This window comes from Etheostoma cragini, chromosome 4, assembly GCF_013103735.1.
Source record: "Etheostoma cragini isolate CJK2018 chromosome 4, CSU_Ecrag_1.0, whole genome shotgun sequence".
NCBI classification, from domain to species: domain Eukaryota; kingdom Metazoa; phylum Chordata; class Actinopteri; order Perciformes; family Percidae; genus Etheostoma; species Etheostoma cragini.
The window spans coordinates 14,257,497-14,276,792 of record NC_048410.1 but is presented as its reverse complement, the minus strand read 5'-3'; the positions used below and the strand labels follow the sequence as shown (position 1 = coordinate 14,276,792).

The 19,296-nt window shown below is 39.5% G+C and overlaps 1 protein-coding gene across 4 annotated transcripts in view; it reads left to right on the top strand.

Moving 5' to 3' along the window:
* The first annotated feature begins 9,967 nt into the window (after nt 1-9,967).
* The window catches only part of LOC117944002 (low-density lipoprotein receptor-related protein 1-like), an 87,000-nt gene continuing 77,671 nt past the window's right edge, over nt 9,968-19,296 (top strand). For 2 of the 4 annotated variants that reach the window (XM_034870501.1, XM_034870499.1), the window contains exon 1: nt 9,968-10,551. In XM_034870501.1, the coding sequence (XP_034726392.1) occupies nt 10,455-10,551 (97 nt within the window). In that variant the 5' untranslated portion in view covers nt 9,968-10,454. The remainder of the gene's footprint in view (nt 10,552-19,296) is intronic. The other 2 variants (XM_034870502.1, XM_034870500.1) reach the window with 1 other exon arrangement.

Below are 19,296 nucleotides of genomic sequence, written 5' to 3'. Positions count from 1 at the left end.
AGTTTATTCTAGTTTTTGATTTAATGAACTACATATGTGCACTTGTAATAATGCTTCTGCTCAACAGGGACATCAGCAGGACATTTTCGCACTATTTAGTTGTTGCAGTAAATGAGAAGTGTGTCATACAGCACAGACAAACAGATGGATAATTGCTTGCTTCACGTGAGAGAAGTTACTATACATGTTTGCTGAACAGACCACACACACACACACACACACACACACACACACACACACACACACACACACACACACATACTCACACACTCAGTCAAGCATTCTCTGTGGCTGGAATGTGTTTTTGAGGGAGAGTGAGAAAGAGGAAGTTTTGGTGAGGAAGGCTTGAGGGGAACAAAAAACAAATGAATGTCATGTGTGCACATGAATCCCTCTTGTAATTTCTTGGGTTAATGTAAACATACGTGCATGTTTGGTGTGTATGTGTAGTGAGATTAATGTCCATCCCATTTCTTTGTCTCCTTTTAATTTAAGCTCCACTACAATTTAAACAGAAAGAAGTTTGGCAAAGGTTTTGGCGGACAAAGACATGCCTCGTGCCAAAACTCTCCTCCATTTTTTAATCCATCCTCAGCATAGGCTACATTTAAATTAGGACTGAATTACAGTACAATACAGAGCATTTATTAAGTTTATGTATTTAGTTTAGTGACTTTTGTTCATGAGATCTAAATGTATTTATTCTGTGAGGGTTCTCCCTCAAAAACAAAGAGTTTGGGAGTATCCGTCTATTTGCTTCACTGTTGCTTGATTGGTACAGGTTAGTAACATTTCAAACCTTACCATCCCAGGATATGACTAATAGGTTGGCACAGAGTAACTGCGTATTTGAAAATAAAAGGCGTTACAATTCTAAACATGGCAACATTACCTATCATGTTCAGCAGAACCTAATGAAGAAAAACCAAATTCTATTAAACATTTTAAATCAGTCTTTCTTTGTTTTCTTTTTGTAAATTAGTTTTAAGACTCTCTTGAGTGGGGTAGTTACTCTATGTTCCAGCTGGAAGTAATCTGAGCAACAAATGTAAGTGTAAAGAACCAGAAACGAGTCTGGTGATGGAGTGGGAGGGAAGGAAAGGGGACAAGGGCAGGGGGAAGGGGAGAGAGAGCCAAGCGGATGGGGGGAAGGGCTGTTTGTGCATGCCTCAAATTCCTTAGGTGTTATCAGCATTGCCTGCTCTATAATTGGTTCTTTTGAGGGAGGGGGCAAGATCTTTGAACTCTGATACCGCCTTTTTTGACTTTGCTATTCTATCATTGATGATCAAAGTCAAAGAACGTCTATGTTTTTTTTATCACTTTTAACCAAAAATGCATTGTTAACATTTTAAAGATGTGTTGTTTCTAGTGGCCATTTGGGCAAAAGCGGTGGTGTTTTTACCACACCTGCTGTCGGGAAGGTCTTTTCTATGCAGTGCAGTATTATCCACTGTATTACTGAATTAGCATTGCCAGGTAGTCATGTAGTCACGATGAATGTTTTGCTCAGACAGAAATTTGCGTTAGAGAATGCATTACAGAAGCATTTTTGCATTTCAAATGTTGCATATGATAGTCACTGTATCACGGGCCAATGCATTAAAAGTTTGTTGTAGCAACCAATGCAATGGCTTAGATTTATATACCGCATTTCATAAAACCCTGGGACACTTTATGCAAGTACAGTGGAACATAAAGGAAATAGTAGACTAAAACAAACACAATTAAAAAGAAATTAAAAATGGGGCTAAATGGAAGGGGGCGTACTCTAAAGTCGGCTACTGACATACAACCACATCTCACATTGTAAAGTTACTTTATGAGTGAAATAGACATGATACGTACCTGAGGGCCAATTTGGGGAAGTTTAGAATAATTTACAATCCTGTAATTGTCTCCATCTGTTGAAAGCCCCACCGACTCTGGTTTTCCCCTGTCATCTGTCGCTCTCCCTATAGCTTGTAGTTCTTTGTTTATTTCCTTTTTTCTGTGATGGTCCTGTCCAAGCATCCGTCAAAACTACAACAGATAACTTTCAAAATCAAATCAAAATACAATTAGGCCTAAATAAAAAAATTCCTGCTGCCTTTTACCTGGTTGGTACTTAAATACATGCTTTTCAGGTGTTATAACGAAATCTGTGACCCTTCCAATGTGTGCTCTGTAGTGACGTCTACCTGCTGCATATCATTTTGTGACATTGCGGGGAAAATCGTACCCGGGCAGAGAAATTAATAAAAACTATATAAAAATAGTGTTTTTTCTTACTGCTAGTCTTGTTACAGGTCATTTATGATCATCAGATGAAAAATTACACAGTTTCAGAAACAAGTTACATGTAGTTACTTTAATCAAATCATGACTCTTTTTAAGAGCTTGTCATGGCTAATTGTAATTTGATAATATAACTGACTTGTTCTTTTATTTAAAGTTTCTAGTAAAGTAAAAAAAATAAAAATACTTATCCATGTTTCCACTTCTAACTTCTAATAGCTAGACTTTGACTAGCACCAACTTATCCAAATCATTGATCGTTGGAAATGAAGTTATGATTGCCAATTACAGTCAACTCTTTACTTGAATTATCTTTTTGTCATTTCAGAATGGCTGCATTGAGTATCATACTGAATGGGGACACTGCATTAGGGGACACACACAGGATGGGATTCTGGGAACTTTGATTGATGAGGTAATCCATCTGGCTCTGAAGCAAGCGAGGGGAGGGTGAGAGCCATTGCGAAGGGATTGAGAAAGGGAGTGTAGAAAGATGAGTGACGATGTAAATCCAAATTATGATATGACATTAATTCCTTAAAACGTCCATACTTGGTTAGTTGGATTATCAGAAATGTGCGGCATCTTAGCAACAGTTACATAGTGTGAGAACCAGCAGTGACCTGTTTCTCCTCTTCGGGCTTCAACCTGGCTTCCATCACAGCTGCAGTGAACTGGGCGGGGGTGCATCATGGGCCTTAGCTGTGGATGAAAGAATGACGCATGAAATACTTGCTCCAGTCATGACACAAACCAGATGAATGGTGTTTTCACTCTGGCAATAAATTTGCCCTGGAAAAAACTCAACAGGAGAAGTGGTCTTTTTTATCTGGACACTAACAACCAGCAGTTCTCTGGTATTTAAGCCTATGACGTGAAATCTTACAAGAAGAGGAACAACTCAGTCAACATCAGTCTATTGAGATGGATTTCAAGTAGTGAGCAATGTTTTGCTGATGCATAATATTGGTACTTTTGCTCTTTGATATATTACTTAAACAAATCTTGTCTTGTAAGATATTAGGACTACTAACATTTTGCAACTGGTTTTATTTTTAGTAGAAATGTTCTTTTTTTCTCCTTTCATATTGTCTCTATACTATACAGTTTTTTTATTTGCTATCATACTATATTTTGAATGTTCTTAAACATCAAATGTCAAAGGCAAGGTAATCAGTGTATCGTGACTTGACTGGCAACCGAGACAGTAATCCTGACATAAAGAATGAATTATGTCCAAAGAAGCGTGGTTAAATCCTTTAAAACTACAGCTTCACAAATGACCCATTCAGTAGACAGAGTGTGATGTTACAACATGATGCTACAGAGACACATATAAATACACCAGAGCTCAGAGATGAAAGAGTTGAAGCATTACTGCTGTGCAAAATATCAGAATAATGAAAGATGTGTATGTACAGTATCAATGAGTCACTTTCTAAGACTTATTGGTAAAATGTGAAAAGAAAAGACTATGTAAAAAGGATGACTCGTGATCCTGGGAGAGTCAACAATCTTTTAACATCCTCAGCTTTTTATTGTGAAGCGGCTAGATAAAGGATTATATTGAGAAATTAATAGAAATATTGTAAGCGACAGAAGACGTTAACATTTCCTTTTCTCTTTTGTTGCTTTTACAAATTTATGAAACAAAATGATTCTGTTTTTGGAAAAGTGTAAAACAAAGACGCTAATTTGTTTTACAAATTTTCTTGAATGTGCAGCTATGTTTGTAGGGGGTCTGGCCCTCCACCATGTCTGTCATCTGTGTTATGCTTCCATCTGCTGGTAGATAGCGACGGAGTAAAGTGGGGTAAAAATTACTCCACTTTAAATACTTTTTTTTTTAACTGTATTTTACATTCTGTGATACATGTTTACATTCTTAGATTCATCTGATAACCCCTTTGTGGGGCTTGCTGACTACCATGGTTGGGAACCACTAGTTTAGGTAACAAACACTTATGCCAAATAAAGGACGATTCATGTTGCACACTTACAGTAACATAAACGTTGCATGTATGTCTGTCCATCCCGGGAGAGGGATCTCAGTTGCTCTTTCTTAATGTTTTTTAACTTTTTCCCCATAGAAGTTTTTTTCATTATTCAAATGGGAGGGTCTAAGGGTAGCTGACGTCAGCATGGTGGCCCGACGGTTTTCACTGGGGCCTCGCAGCAGCAAGGTCATGGGTTTAAATCTGGGTCGTTCTGACCCTATCCATGTTTGTGACGGTCTCCTTTGGGTGCTCTGTTTTCCACCACCACCAAAAAACGTGTACTAGGTTTTCCAGTCAGTGCCCTGGATCAAGGCACTGGCTCCAATCTGGAGTTGGGCCCCGCTGTTAATGGCTTCCCACTGCTCTGTTGAGGGATAGGTTAAATACTGAGAACAAATTTCGCGTGTATCATGTTTCATGTATATGTGACAATTTTTTTCTTACTTACTACCTATTTGCTGTACAGATTGTAAAGCCCCTTGAGGCAAATTTATGATTTGTAATATTAGGCTATGTAAATTGTTTTGACTTGGCATTAACAATGGTGCAACTGAAAGACACTTTTCTCAGAATGAAGTATGCAACAAACCAAAAAAACAACAACTTGTAGTTGGAATTCATCTAGATGCATTTTATTTCATCTTTGATGCATGTCTCTCTCCTCTAGCTATCTACCCAGATAAAAATGCTCAAATTTGCAAAAAGAAAGTAAGTACCCTTGCTGATTTATGCCAAATGTGATGAAAACTTAATACTTAAACACTAATGAAAGTAATATTAATATGTGTATAATTTGAATGGTGGTAGTGTTCTGAAAACAGAGATTGAGAAGAAAACAAAAAACGTAACGTTACGTAAAAATTTAAATACGTGAAAACAACCCCACCTTGAGGCTAATGTAGTACAGAAATATGTGAAATCCCTTTGTGCAAATGTCTATGCATGACACATATGAATGCCTTGTGTGTGTGTGTGTGTGTGTGTGTATTTGTGTGTGTGTGTGTGTGTGTGTGTGTGTGTGTGTGTGTTTGTGTGTGCGTTCATGCATGCGTGCGTGTGGGCAATGACGTTTAAAACGACTGTGTTTCTTTTGAGCAGACTGGAACTCAACATTTGAATAGTTTTAGAATTAGTCTTTTGTAACTGTTTCTATGTAGGCCACGCTAAAAGTACTAAATGTAGAACTTCCAGGTTTGCCAATCGTCTCCGTGCAAATAAAAACATTAAAGGCTGAAGAGGGAATTGGGGAAATAAAGTACAATCCTGACTGAATTAACGCAGAACAAAGCTTGAAACATAAAAAAGCACTTTCTCTTCAGACTGGTGAGCCTCTAAAATCAAGAGAAGATTGTTGACATTATACTGACAAGTGGCAATAACATTCTCTTTCATGTCTGTGATCCCGACTCATTATGGGCAGACTCATTTTATTCTTTTGTATTTTGTCACTGTGAAAAATATCTGTGAAAGAGACACATAACATACCTAAGACCAAAAGTCACTTTGGTGCTATGTTGAAGGCTTTTTTTCTGTGGATGGTTTCTGACACAAAGAACCCATTGTTCTTTGAAATATACCGGCAGTGTAGACTCACTAGGTGTCAGTGCTGTGCAGCATTTCTTACGTCTGGCTGGCTTTGGTGGTCACTTTTAAAGTGCAACACTTTGAATAATCACTCTGAACTGATGTGTATAACACTACAAGTGTATGTCTAATCTGCACGATAAGGATGCTTCTGTCTGTGTAAGTGTTCCTCTCTGTGCAGTATTACCCGGCATAGAATTTCATACTATGTGGTATGGGATCTGTACTGACGCCCACTGCAAGACCCTGCAGCGCAAACCTGCCTCACCCGCAAAGAAACCAGCATTGTGGGTGACCCCAACCACCCCTCACACAGCCTCTTCAGCTTCCTGCCATCTGGGTGAAGGTTCCAGAGCCTCCAAGGCTGTTCTGCCAGACTGGCAAACAGCTTCATTACCAAGGCTGTGTTAAAAGCTCAACCCCCTCCACTCTCTCCCTCCCCTCCTCTCTACCCCCGAGAACTCTGGACTCAGAATCCGCCCCAATTAGGAAATGCACTGGCCACGTTATAAAAGACACTCAGGCACACTTTTTCACTTTATATTTTTAACTTTACTTCTCTATGTATATATATGGCAAGTATAAAATTACATATGTAGGTGAAAAATAACTAAAATGATGAGATGTGAAGGCTAGAAGAACAGTGTTTCTGATGACAGATTTGGTCTCAATTTGACTGGAATTCAAGACAAACTCTAATCACAAAGCACATGGTTTCAGACCTGACATAAATTTCAAATATCTAAAAAAAAAAAGTCCTCCAACTTTACTTTGACACTCCACTTTGAATTGATTTGCTTCTTCACTTAAACTTGGGCCTTGAATGACTTGTGACTCTCAAAAGACCAGAGTGAAACAGTGTTGGCCAGACTAACAACATATTTTAAAATGTTTAAAGGCTTGAGGTCACACCCATAACTTTGTTAGTATTTATATTTTTTAAACGACATTTAATGTGGTGAAAACACACAATGTTATCTTTAAGACTCAAGACTAGGAATTTGGTGACCTAAGACTTGGATGTCAAGTTTCCTGTTTGTGATAATTAATTTAAAAACTAGATGTGACTTTGGCCTTTTTTCTTCCAAGCGGTTTGAGAAGGATTTACTTATCATTATTATTAATGTTATTACTGTTGAGTTAGATATGTGTTGTTTAGCATATCTTAGCTCACATATTCTAGAGAAAAATTATCTCTCTTTTGCCTTTTGTTTGAACAAACAATTTATGTGGAAAGACATAATTTGGTCTCTGCTGCTCCGATCTAGCAATGTTTCACTCTCACATCCGCACGCGTATTTAGACGGATATACTTTCATCAAAGCATTTTATAAAGATATGATAATATAAACCAACATATAAACACTTTTATTAAGTTGTGTTCTCCTACCTCAGATAATGCGATGTCTTTCAAAACAATTATTTCTTTGTCAGAGACACGTGGAAGATCTAGTCTTTGTCTTTGGTGAAATATGTTCTGCTCCCAAGGGTGCTCTAAAGTGATGTTTACTTTTGTGTTACTCACATCATTTAAGAATTTCCTCATTTATTTAGAATGGCTTTTGATGCCCATTAGCGCTGTGGCATTTTTCTTTTGTCCTTGTGCTTTTATGTAACCTTTTCTGCTTTTACTGCATGTTAAGTGTTATTCTTGGTCCTTGATGTAAAGCACTTTGGATACCTGCTGGCTGCCGTAAAAAGCTATATAAATAAACATTGATTGATTGATTGATTGACTCAAATCTGTTACCTACAGTGTTCTACTCTTCGCACACCGCAGTATGTTACTTGTCATTGCTTACTGGACTGATAGTTCTTCTTTAATTGTAACCCACAGAAACAAGCAGTGTGTACAGGATACATGTAAAGTGATGGAGAAACTGTAATAATATCATTAGGACCCTGAAGTGTCTGCAGCCTCCTGTCAGTAATCTTGAGACACACAGTGGTAGTATAGTGTTGAAAAGACAGAGTGGAGAAGCTTCTCTGTTTGTGAAAGCATTAATGTATTTTGGGAGATCTTTTTTAATGTGGCTCTTACAGGCTAGTTCCAGGGTTTGTGACAGATTTGGAGAGATGTTCAGAGAGGGGTACGAGGGTTGTGGGACGCAATGTTGGACCCACTGGGTTTTACAAACCAGGGAGTCCCAGTCTTTAACCTGTTCAGTCTGAAGTATCTGCTTCATTGTGGTGTATTTAAAAACTGGGTGTCATCAGAATAGCAGTCCAGATGGACAGGAAGTCAAGTTCTTTTGTTGCCAGAAGCTATTGTATTGCTGTTAAAGAAGCTGAGGAGAGTGGGATGGTCTTTGATGTCAAATGCAGCACTCAGACCCAGAAGAATCAGGGATAAGATGCCTTTGTGGTCATGGTATCGCTGACTTGAACATAAAGTAAATTCCAAAAAACACAACCTGTAGTGTTCATAGGTGGGACGCCTGTGAGGGATCCCAGCTGACGGTTGTTGCTGCTGCATTGGGGACCCTTGCATCTTGGTCGTCATGGCACCTGCACTAATGATGGTGGAATCTGGGAAGGACTGCATGGACCTCTTCCATGAAGCTCTGGTGGGAGAAAACATGCTAGTGACACTATATGTCACTATAGCACATGTCAATCTTCTAACCACTACTACTTACTCACTTCAATGTTGCCTTTGTGTTTTATGTCAAGCCTTTTGAATCATTGTTGAAAGGGGCAATACAAAAAGTTGCCTTACTTTGTTTAATTTATTTTCTATGACACCATTTGCATTCTTCACCTTTTGAAAACTCGGAAATGATCGAAGATTTTGATAAATGGCTAACAAGTAGGACTGGGTGATATAGACAAATCTCAAATATCAGTATGGAGTTCTCATTTCAACATCATATCATAAAGGATTCAAAAAGCAATTCAAGGCTCCTTCAAAAAAAATTCACTTAATAAAGTTTTTTTTTTTTTTTAATTTTAAAAATATAGACATACCTAGTTATGGTAATCACTATCCCCGAAAATGCTAATTTTAATTCTGGTCTCTAATTTGGGGTCTCCTTAGAGGGATGGCAGGATTTTGAATTAATCCAGATTGCCGCTTCGAATGATAGTGTCCTATGAAGAATTCATACGTTTTTTTAATTGATTTATTTATGAGGTTTTCAGGAATTCATAAGTCATTAGGTTTAATGTATCCACAACTACCTGCAAAACTACAATCAAAGGAAAACATAAATGGTCTCCAGCTGGTAGCCTATACGCATATTGCCTTTCACTCTTCATTTTAAGATGGTGTAATAAAATTATTTTAAATACAGGAAATTATTTAGCTATTTTACGCTTTGTATTCAAATTGATTTTGTAAATTTCTCCCTTGAGGAGCAATAAAGTCCTCTTGATTGATCTTGATTTAAAGATTTCATTGTTTACCATGCCAATTACCATTCTTTAAAAAATGAATTGTTCTTCATGTTGTTTGTTTTAATTTATTTTGTTATTCATACATCACATGTTAAATGTAGCCTAAATGTAGTTTTAGGAGACTGATTCTAATAAAATACTGATTAGAGTTGCTTAGCTGCTTTATAACCAATAACCCATCAGTTATTATTATTAGTAGCCAACTGTTGTTGTTGTTGCTGTTGTTGCTGTTTCGGTAAAAATAATACTAAAATTAAAAAGAAATTAATAATAATAACAATAAAACACATAACCATAATCAGCATTTGCACAACTAACAAAGTTGCAAAGTGAATAGGAAACGTATAAATAATTACATAAATCAATAATTCACACTAAATAATTATGCCAAGGACTTAGTAAGAATCCAAAAGCATCGTTGCAATAAAATGACAGGAGTGTGTGATGTGATGGAGGTGGATGGTTGAGAAAGAGAGAGAGAGAGAAAGAGAGAGAGAGGGAGAGAGGGAGAGAGAGAGAAAGAGGGAGAGAGAGAGAGAGATAGAGAGGGAGAGAGAGAGGGAGAGAGGGAGAGAAAGAGAGGGAGAGAAAGAGGGAGAGAGAGAGAGATAGAGAGAGAGAGAGAGCGAGAGAGAGAAAGAGAGAGGGAGAGGAGGGCCAGCCGAGCTCCTGCTGTTGCGACGTCACTCAGCCCGCTGACTGACTGAGTTCCAGGCTTCAGGCTCAATCTGCCGTCAGCAGCAACAGCAGCAGATGTGCTGGGGAGGAGAGCGACATTTGATCCACTACTTTATTCCCTCCTGTGGCTTCTTTCACTGGGGCAGGGAGAACAAAAGACGGATGACTGCATGATTAGAGGTGCCAGCTCTTCTTCCTCTCGAGTGCGAGCCGGGCTAGCTTGATGCTCAGTTCAGCCTGCTAGCCTTTGTGGCAGGGCTGTCCATGCATCCAAGGAGCCCCTAGGCAACCCCGGGCTGGGAGAAGCCTCGGCGCTTTTGCCTTGACAGTCTACACAAAAAAATATTCCCCGAGTGGTCAGACGGCAGCATCCCTGTCAGCTTCGTTGCGCACACAGAAAGCGGATTTCCAGTGAGAGCATCATCGCCTGGGCACGGCTACACGTCGTCGTCTGTCTCCAACCTCCAGCTTGACAGGACCAAAAGGCGATTGATGACTAATATTCTTTCAAGATAGGCTACAATGTTGCGCACCGCAGCCAACATGTTGGCAACAGGATTGCTTTTCCTGGGATTGTTGCACAGTTTGGAAGTATTAGCCCCGACAAGGGCTATTGATGGTAAGCAGAGCTGATTTCAAGAGAACCAGTCTTTAGCAATAATAATAATAATTCTAAGGGAAAAAACTATAAAAGTGTTTGCATGCTGATTATCACAGGATTTATTGTGTTTTGGGGGTTTCCATGCGAGAGTAGACTGTGCCCTGAAGGAATGACTGCTCGGTTGAGGTGAGCAACGTGGAAGGGATGAAACCGAGGCGAGACAATTAAAGCGGTCTTTTTGTCTCCCAGTGCCTGATGTAAATATTGCAATGTCACAGCAGCGATCGCACATTTCCTCCTCCTGCTCTCCGCTGGATACACACGCTCACACATTTCCACTGTCGGTCAGAGATGGAAATTGTAGCATAGGCCCAGTACCTGCTTAAACCACTTGTTTTGCACCATTAATATAAAAAACGGAAGCCGCCATCAGATACATTAATTAACTAGCCTACTTGTAATTAATGCAGTGACAGAGGGGCAAATACATGACTGTTGTCATGTCTTTAAAAATGTCAGCTTATGGAGCCTTCTGCGGACCTGTGGTGTGTATATAATGTCTGGGCTCCAGTCAGTTCACGTTCAGTCTTACTGAGTGGGGTTCTGATGTGATGACAGCAGTCGAGCTAATCCTCAATCAAATAACTCACTTATATTTGTATTACTCCAATGTGTTTGTGGTTTTGATCTCTTGTTAGAAAGTGTTAGTGGCTGAACGATGAACCCATTTATGTGGACTGTAATGATCACAGTTAGTTTTCTTCTATAAGCTAGTGCTGCCATCAACAGGCATGTGTAGCACTGCGTCATTGTTGTATATTACTATGATTGTTCAACTTATCACCTGTCCTGCACAGGCTAGGACCCCCTGAATGCCAACAGTCATATTGTGATCTGTTCATAGTGAGCAGCTCAAAACATCTCCCCCCCCCCACGACCCTGAGAGCACACACGTTCACAGACTGAAACAACTTCTGGAAACTATTAAGCCTCACATTCCCACTCACGCGCTCCTCTGTTTGGTAAGAAAGGAAAAGGGCGTTATCAAAGCGCAGACAGATTTGTTAAATTCTTTTCAAGTGAAAATGGAATGTGAGTTTATTTTTTGCAGAGATATAAAGCTTCCAATTCATCTTCGGAATGTCTCCAAAAAGAAACACTAGTTGCAGTACAGGTAACCAGGGTTCTAAATTTGACATTTCCTTAAATCCAGTAGGATTTTGACATGCATGACTAATTTGAACTACGAGCTGCATTTTGAGAGATTCATCGTTTTGGAAATCCAGTGCTGGGAGGTTCTTAGGGATCAAAATCCACTTAAATTACCACCTTAAAAATAGACTTGGATAGCCTGCAATCACCTGTAGTTTCTCCCTCCTCCTCATTCTACAGTAACAGCTGAGAAATGCTGCCGCTGCCTTGACGCACTGTTATTGTTTTAGTGAAATTGTCCTCCCTCTCAGTCTTAATGCTTTGATTTGATGAGTCAGCCTTGTGCAACATAACAGAGAGGATCGCTTTACTTGAAAACCCAATGGGATGCAGAAGCTGCTGGGCTTGAAAGAGCCTCTAAAGGACACTAATTGAAATTTGTTTTAATCACTTAGAGTGAATGTGACATTTACCCAATTCTTGGATTTTTACTGTGTGCCTGAAACCCACATTTTAAAGCCAGCCTCAACAGACCTTAGCCAAAATGTCACTTGTTGTATGGAACGCAAGATTGCATGTTACACCCTTTCAAGCAAAGCTAAATTGCTTTTTTAACCTCTTTGATTGCCTCTTTAATTTCTAAGGCCCTTTGAACCACACGTGTTACTAGTAAAGTTTTTTTTCAGACTAGCCTGGAACTCATCTTTTTTCCATTTTCTAGACCTCTAAAAGATTTTCTCTCACTGTCTCCATACTGTTGCCAGAACAGAGACCCTGGGCCACCAACAAACCCTGAATTTAATTGGGTCTAGGCTGCTCTTTGTTTCCCAGAGGAGACCTCCACGAACAGTCTCAAATTGTTTAGAAGGCACTGCTAATTGGGGGCCTAGCGAAAAAGGCCCTAATTAAAGAATTTGCATCGTTTCACTCCATGAAAATACTGTAATGACACTGCAAGAAGAGATCACTGGTCCTCTGAAAAGGGGCATTGCTATCCCTCAAGGCCTTAAGTGGCCTTAAGTCACAGGAAATAAAACAGGAGAAATGCGATCGACATCTTGACACTGACAACAGCTGGAATTCTAACTTGAGCCAACTTTTTTCCTTTAGACATCGATTTAAATGTTATTTTTGAAGTGAGCCTTCTCCATCTGAAACGCCTTGTTCTTACTTTTATGTTTCCTTATTTATCCTCCCTTAAATGTTAAACTTATTGATTTAGTCCCAGAGGTTCCTTTCATTTTTAATTAACTCACCATCTAGTGCTTCCCTTGGCACTTTCCCCCTGTGGACTACTCTCTGTTGCAACATTTGGTGCAGGCCTTAGAACTGGCTCAGCATTTGGCGGTTATTGGGGTACTGTTGTCACAATAACATCCACGTGGCCAAAAGGTTACCACTTTATTGTTTACTTAAGTGAGGGCAACAAGGAAAACAGAGTGCATTTGTTAGGTCCTTGTCACTGCTGACCTTATGTCAACTCATGCAATGTTTAAAAATGGATGTAGAAAAGCAGTTAATGCAAATAACAGAGGAAGAGTATATTTAACGTCTCTTTGAATATGTGACTTGAAGCATTCAGTGCCTAACAAAATGAGTTTTGGTTGCTGATTAAATGCCTTATATAACACACTGACAACCAGCCGTGGCTGCATAACCGAGCAGACATAAAATCCAGTACTTTGGTCAGCAGCTTTTCCGGGGCAAAACCAACTCGGAGGCTAAGTAAAGTTCAGTCACATTATTACACCGATGGTTTATGTGGCTTAATACTAATAATGGAATTCAGTAGCCATAGATTTCCAACTGGCACACAATTGATAATACAACTGCGTCACACCTGATGTGAAATCTTAGTGCCCTGAAGGTATTCATTTGTAATTTTGTTCATTCATTTGTAATGTCACAGTAAGTTTCTCCATTTATGAAAATATGCCCAACACTGCTCTCTTTATTTCTTCTTTTTCATCAAAGAAAATACTGTCTTTTGAGTCTTATAAGGAATAGTTTGTGACATTTTGGAAATATATGGTACATTTATTCACTTTCTGGTCGAGAGATAGATGACAGGATCGATACCACTTTTGTGTTTGTCTGTTCAATATGTAGCCTGCCAGCAGCCAGTTAGCTTATCTTAGCATAACGACTCGAAACAGCTAAGCTGTAGTAATCAAAATCCACCCACCATCACCTCTACGGCAACAAGAGGAGAATCCAGGAAACCGGCCAAGAAATAGTTCAGCACCTAACTACTGGTAAAATGGTCAATTTAAATGTTTAACACTTTGATTTTTGACTAAAAAACTCCTGCAGACAAAAAATAAATCTTTGTTTGGTACAGAACCTTGCAAAACCACACTATAATAATTTTAATATTTTTATTTTAATGAAAATATTGATAGAAAAAATATTTTTTTCTCCAGTATGCTGAATCATATCACAATCGCAATGTCAGTAACAAATAATCGCAATTAGATTTCTTTTTCCATATCCTGAATCCCTAGTTTCCAGTATTTATGCTAAGCTAAGCTAACTGTCTCCCGGCTCCAGCTTCACACTGAATGGACAGATATGGGAGTGGTGTAGATCTTCTCTTCTGACTTTCAGCAAGAAACCAAATAAATGTATTTTTAAAGAAATTTGGACTATTCTTTTAACAGGCAGTGGTAAGATTAATTTTGTTCATTACAAATAAAAAAGGTTCATACAAAAGAGACTTTTCCACAATTGCCTCTGAATTCTGCTGAAGGCTTTCAAAAGCTGACATATCGCCACTGTTCTGGGTACATGTGGCCAGTCTTGGCAAAACAGCTCTATAACCCACTTGAAAGCAGTGACCCACTGATACACTATCTATATGGAGCTATTTAAGGCTAGGAGATATGACACTGTATCAGGAGGCCATCATGGAGAGTATGAGCAAAAACTTGCTTGGGATATCAAGAACATGCATGTGTATATTCACAATACATTAGCCAGCAATTTTTGACGGCACAGGTTTCAATATATGAAGGTAAGGATAGAAAAAAAAATACTGGTGAACACAGGCTCAGAAGAATTGCTAAGCCCTACCTGCCAGAAGTCTTTGATTTGTAGCTAAGACCAAATGCTGAGGTGGAAGCTGTATGACTCAGTGGTTATTATCTCGCTTGGGACAAAATGACAGAAACCCCCTCCTGGATGATGACGAAAGGTTTAACATTTATTTAGTTAACACCAAGGAAGAGATGCCATTTTGCCATTTTCCTATTTGCAGTGTGGAGACTAGAAATAACTGCCATGATAATAAAGTTATGCAAAATACTTCTAATGAAAGTGAGAATAGAACTGGAGAGTTTGACAATTATCTGCAGTGTTTGCAACTTCCCATCTGATAACACTCACTGTATTTGATGGGGCACATGGCGAAGCTTAGGATTGAACAGTCCTTTTGGTGGCAGGTTCACCCCTGCATCATCAGGTTGCACCCTGGTTTTTAAATGTAAATCTTTGGGGAGATGCGTGGGGAAACGCTTCGTGGGGAAACGCAATTCATCCATACTCAGATGTCCAAAAATGTTTAAATTACACATCCAGCAGATACAGAGTAACATTCTTTTAAAGTCATGTTAATGGCCAAGTAGTCATGTGATCCATTGTCAATATAAAAATATTGAATATAGGATTCTTTTGTCCTCTAGTTGCTTTGCTTAAACTTACTCTAAATCCAAGTGCAAAGAAAGCCATCTCTTTGATTTTTATAACCATAGCTCACTTTAGTTGAATAAAATAGAGATAATTCTTTGATAATTCAGCAGATACAGTACATTTATATTTGCATGTGTGTAAAAGAGAGACAGTTGTATCATTTATCATAAGAAACTTCATTAGTGACGATACTGCTATCACTGAGCAGCTGCTCTTCACATGGCTATCTTCTTTAGGTGTAGAGACTGAGCAAGTGTTGTCCAATGAGCACTCTTTAAGCCTACGTTTAACCATTTGCAAAAAGCAATAGTTGTGATGAAAAACCTGGCTCCACCATCTGCAATTCTGTACACATCACTGCTAAAAATCTGACATTATGTAATTCTGCCAGCTTTAATGTTATTTTTACTCAAACTTATTATTTTTGACTGTATATAATAGGGGTGTAACGATACACCAAACTTTGGTTCGATTCGGTTCATGATTTTCTGCCACATGGCATCATCATTAATTCGTTGGAATGAAACATATTGGTAACAATTTCCCTCCCAACCTGTAGGGGGTACGAAGACGAGAAGTGCTTTAGTGCCTTACTTACTTACTTACTGCCAGTCATCCCTACCAGGGTATGGGCCGCCAACAACAACAACAACAGCTCTCCAGAGTCTTCTGTCCTGGGCCATTTTCTCTAACTGGTTCCAGGTGTAGCCCATCTTGGTGGTGTCAGCCTCAATGTCGCGTCGCCAGGTGTTTCTTGGCCGACCTCTCTCCCGCTTGCCTTGTCGGTTCCACCGCAACGCCTGCCTAGTGATGCTGGTTGGTGGTTTTCGTAGGGTATGCCCTATCCAGCCCCATCTCCTCTTCCTGATTTCTTTTTCGGCAGGGAGTTGGCCCGTCCTTTCCCGGAGGTTGGTATTACTGATGGTGTCAGGCCATCGGATTTGGAGAATTCTTCTGAGGCAGGTGTTGATGAAGGTCTGGACTTTTCTGATGGTAGTCTTATTTATCCTCCAGGTCTCTGCCCCATACAGTAAGACTGACTTTACGTTGGAGTTGAATATTCGGATCTTGGTGGTCACTGACAGCTCTCTGGAGGTCCAGATGTTCTTGAGCTGGGCGAAGGCGGCTCTTGCTTTACCAATCCTTGCCTTGACGTCTGCGTCTGTACCGCCCTGCTGGTCAATGATGCTTCCCAAGTATGTGAAGGACTGCGCTTCTTCAAGGGGGCTCCCATTCAGGGTGATGGGTTCTGTGCTTGCGGAGTTGTTCTTTAGGATCTTGGTCTTGTCCCTGTGGATGATTAGGCCGATTTGCTGTGAAAAGGTTGCCATTACATTTGTCTTCTCTTGCATCTGCTGCCGGCTGTGGGAAAGTAGTGCCAGGTCATCGGCGAAGTCTAAGTCGTCGAGCTGGCTCCACAGAGTCCATTGTTTTCCGTTCCTACGCTCGCTGGTGGATGTCTTCATAATCCAGTCGATTGCGAGGAGGAAGAGGAAAGGTGACAACAGGCATCCTTGTCGGACTCCTGTTCGTACTTGGAAGCTGTTTGTGAGTTGTCCTCCATGTATAACTCTGCAGGACATGCCTTCATAGGAGATTTTTAGTGCCTAGTCTACTGTAAAGCTGCTTGTTGACAAGTGGCTAATGCTAATTCTTGGTGGGTAACGTTAGATTACGGCACCGTCCAACACGCTCATTTATTTTTAGTATGATTGTTTTGACCACGGTTAACAACTCTGGGCTGGCCCACAAATTCATCAGTAACGTTAACTGTATAGATAGACAACTAATCTAATAGTTATTTAACTAACTAGCACACCCCTGCCTTCTGCACGGACACATCCATTACACAGTTAGCCCCCAGCCAGCTAGCAACCATCCCGGTCAGCACTTAATTCAGACCCAGGCGCCCAAGTCAAACAGCGGCCCCCCGTAACTTTACACCTCCGTTAGCATTACTGGTGCCCCCTGTTTTGCTTTTAGCCGTCTTTACAGTTAGCTAACTTTACCATACAAGACGGGAATAAGGCACTAAAAGGACTACTAGTTAGTTAAAGATGTGGTAGCACTGGGTCTGGACGGGAAAAATAACTCTGGGAGTTGGAAGGGGTGTGTCGCAATTCTGCCTTCTCCCACCTCGACACAGATTCGTGGAGCTAAGGGCGTCACAGCCCTAATATATAATATAGCTAAAGTGGCTATTTAACTAACAGGAACCCATGCTTAACGGTGAGGTCAGGTAGTCTTAGCCTCAGGTCAGTCTGTGTCAGTCTGAAAGACTGTTTTTTGCTGTGGAATGCACAATGGAGGCTATATTGCTTATCGTTGCTGCATAAGATTGAACCTAACTATTTTAATTATTAATGTACAAGATAAATCCCAAAATTCATAATACATGTTGCCGGTCGCAAACGTTATTGAGTTTTCATACCAGATAGAAATTCATTTTTTTTTCACAAAATATTTCCAATCTTGGTTTCTCCACCAGATAAAATAGTCTATTTCAGCATCAGCTCACACAACAAATATATTAATTCACATCTATTTAAGCCTCTGCTTCAGCTTTTTTTTTTTTTTACTTACATCAATTTTTTCTGGTACAAAGAAAAGTGCGACAGAGCATACTCACACCTTTTGTAGATTACTTGTGAATTCATTCCCTGTAGAAAGAAAATTTTACCACACAAACCTTGACCTTGTTTTTCTCCATAGTACGTAAAAGTAAACATTATTTTGAGATACGTGACCCATGCAAACAATACATCATCAACCACACGCTCATCATTAACGTCACTATTCATGTAACCATGATTTAGATTTATTCCCAAACTTCTAATCCTAAACACAAAGTACCCAACCATAACCTTAAAATAAGCCTAATTGTTACCCTAATCCCTCAAACAGGCATTCACCCTTCCCTTAGTGGCAGAAATCTCCTCACATGGACCCACAATCATTATTTCTGCCTGAGCAAAAACACGGCATGTTGGGTGAGAAATGTTTAGTCTCAGTACTTGACAAACATTTAAAGATGATATTACATGCAATAAATCTCTATGAAATTCTGAATAGTGTACACTAAGTGAACTTTCCCACACTCAACTACATGTATGTAGGCGGTGTGGCCTCTCTGATGTACTAGTGTGCATCTGGGAAAAGAATGGGCAACTGTTTTCTCTACTGTTATTAGCCTACACACACCATTACCAGATTGAATATACTGTATTTTGCAAATCTACCTCAACATCACATCATTCTTTATAGTTACAATAATTAGTTTTCTAAAGGAATGTTAGATGAGAAGATCGACACCACTCTCATTTCCGTTCATTAAATGTTAGGCTACAGCTGGCTGCTAGTTATTTCAATCTAAGCTTAGCATAGAAGGGTTAGCTTAGCTTAGCATAATGTCTGGAAACGGTGGGAAACCGATAGCCTGGCTCTGTCGATGGTAACAAAATCTACCTACCAGTACTCCTTTATGAATGTTGTAGGCCAGATGTTTGGGCCACAAACAAGCCAAACTGAAAAAGAAGTAACAAGGCTATTTTTAAAATGTAAGAAGTAGAAAGTACAGATACTTGCATAAAAATGTAAGGAGTAGAAGTAAAATGTCTGCCGTAAAATAATTACTCCAGTAAATTATACCCAAAATGCACTTAAGTAAGGTAACAAAGTATTTGTACTTTGTTATTTGACACCTCTGCTCACAGCCAAAGAAAACATGCACATAACCCATCAGCAAAGACAAATCATAGTTTTTACACTTTGGTTTCTGTACAGATCAAACAAAGAAAATATAACTTGTTAATTGGTGAGCTTTATAGGTGCTGGTAGACAGAGTGTGTTACCTTTGGCCAGAACCAGGCTAGCTGTTTCCCCTTGCTACCAATCTTTTTGCTATGCTAAGCTAACCGACTGCAG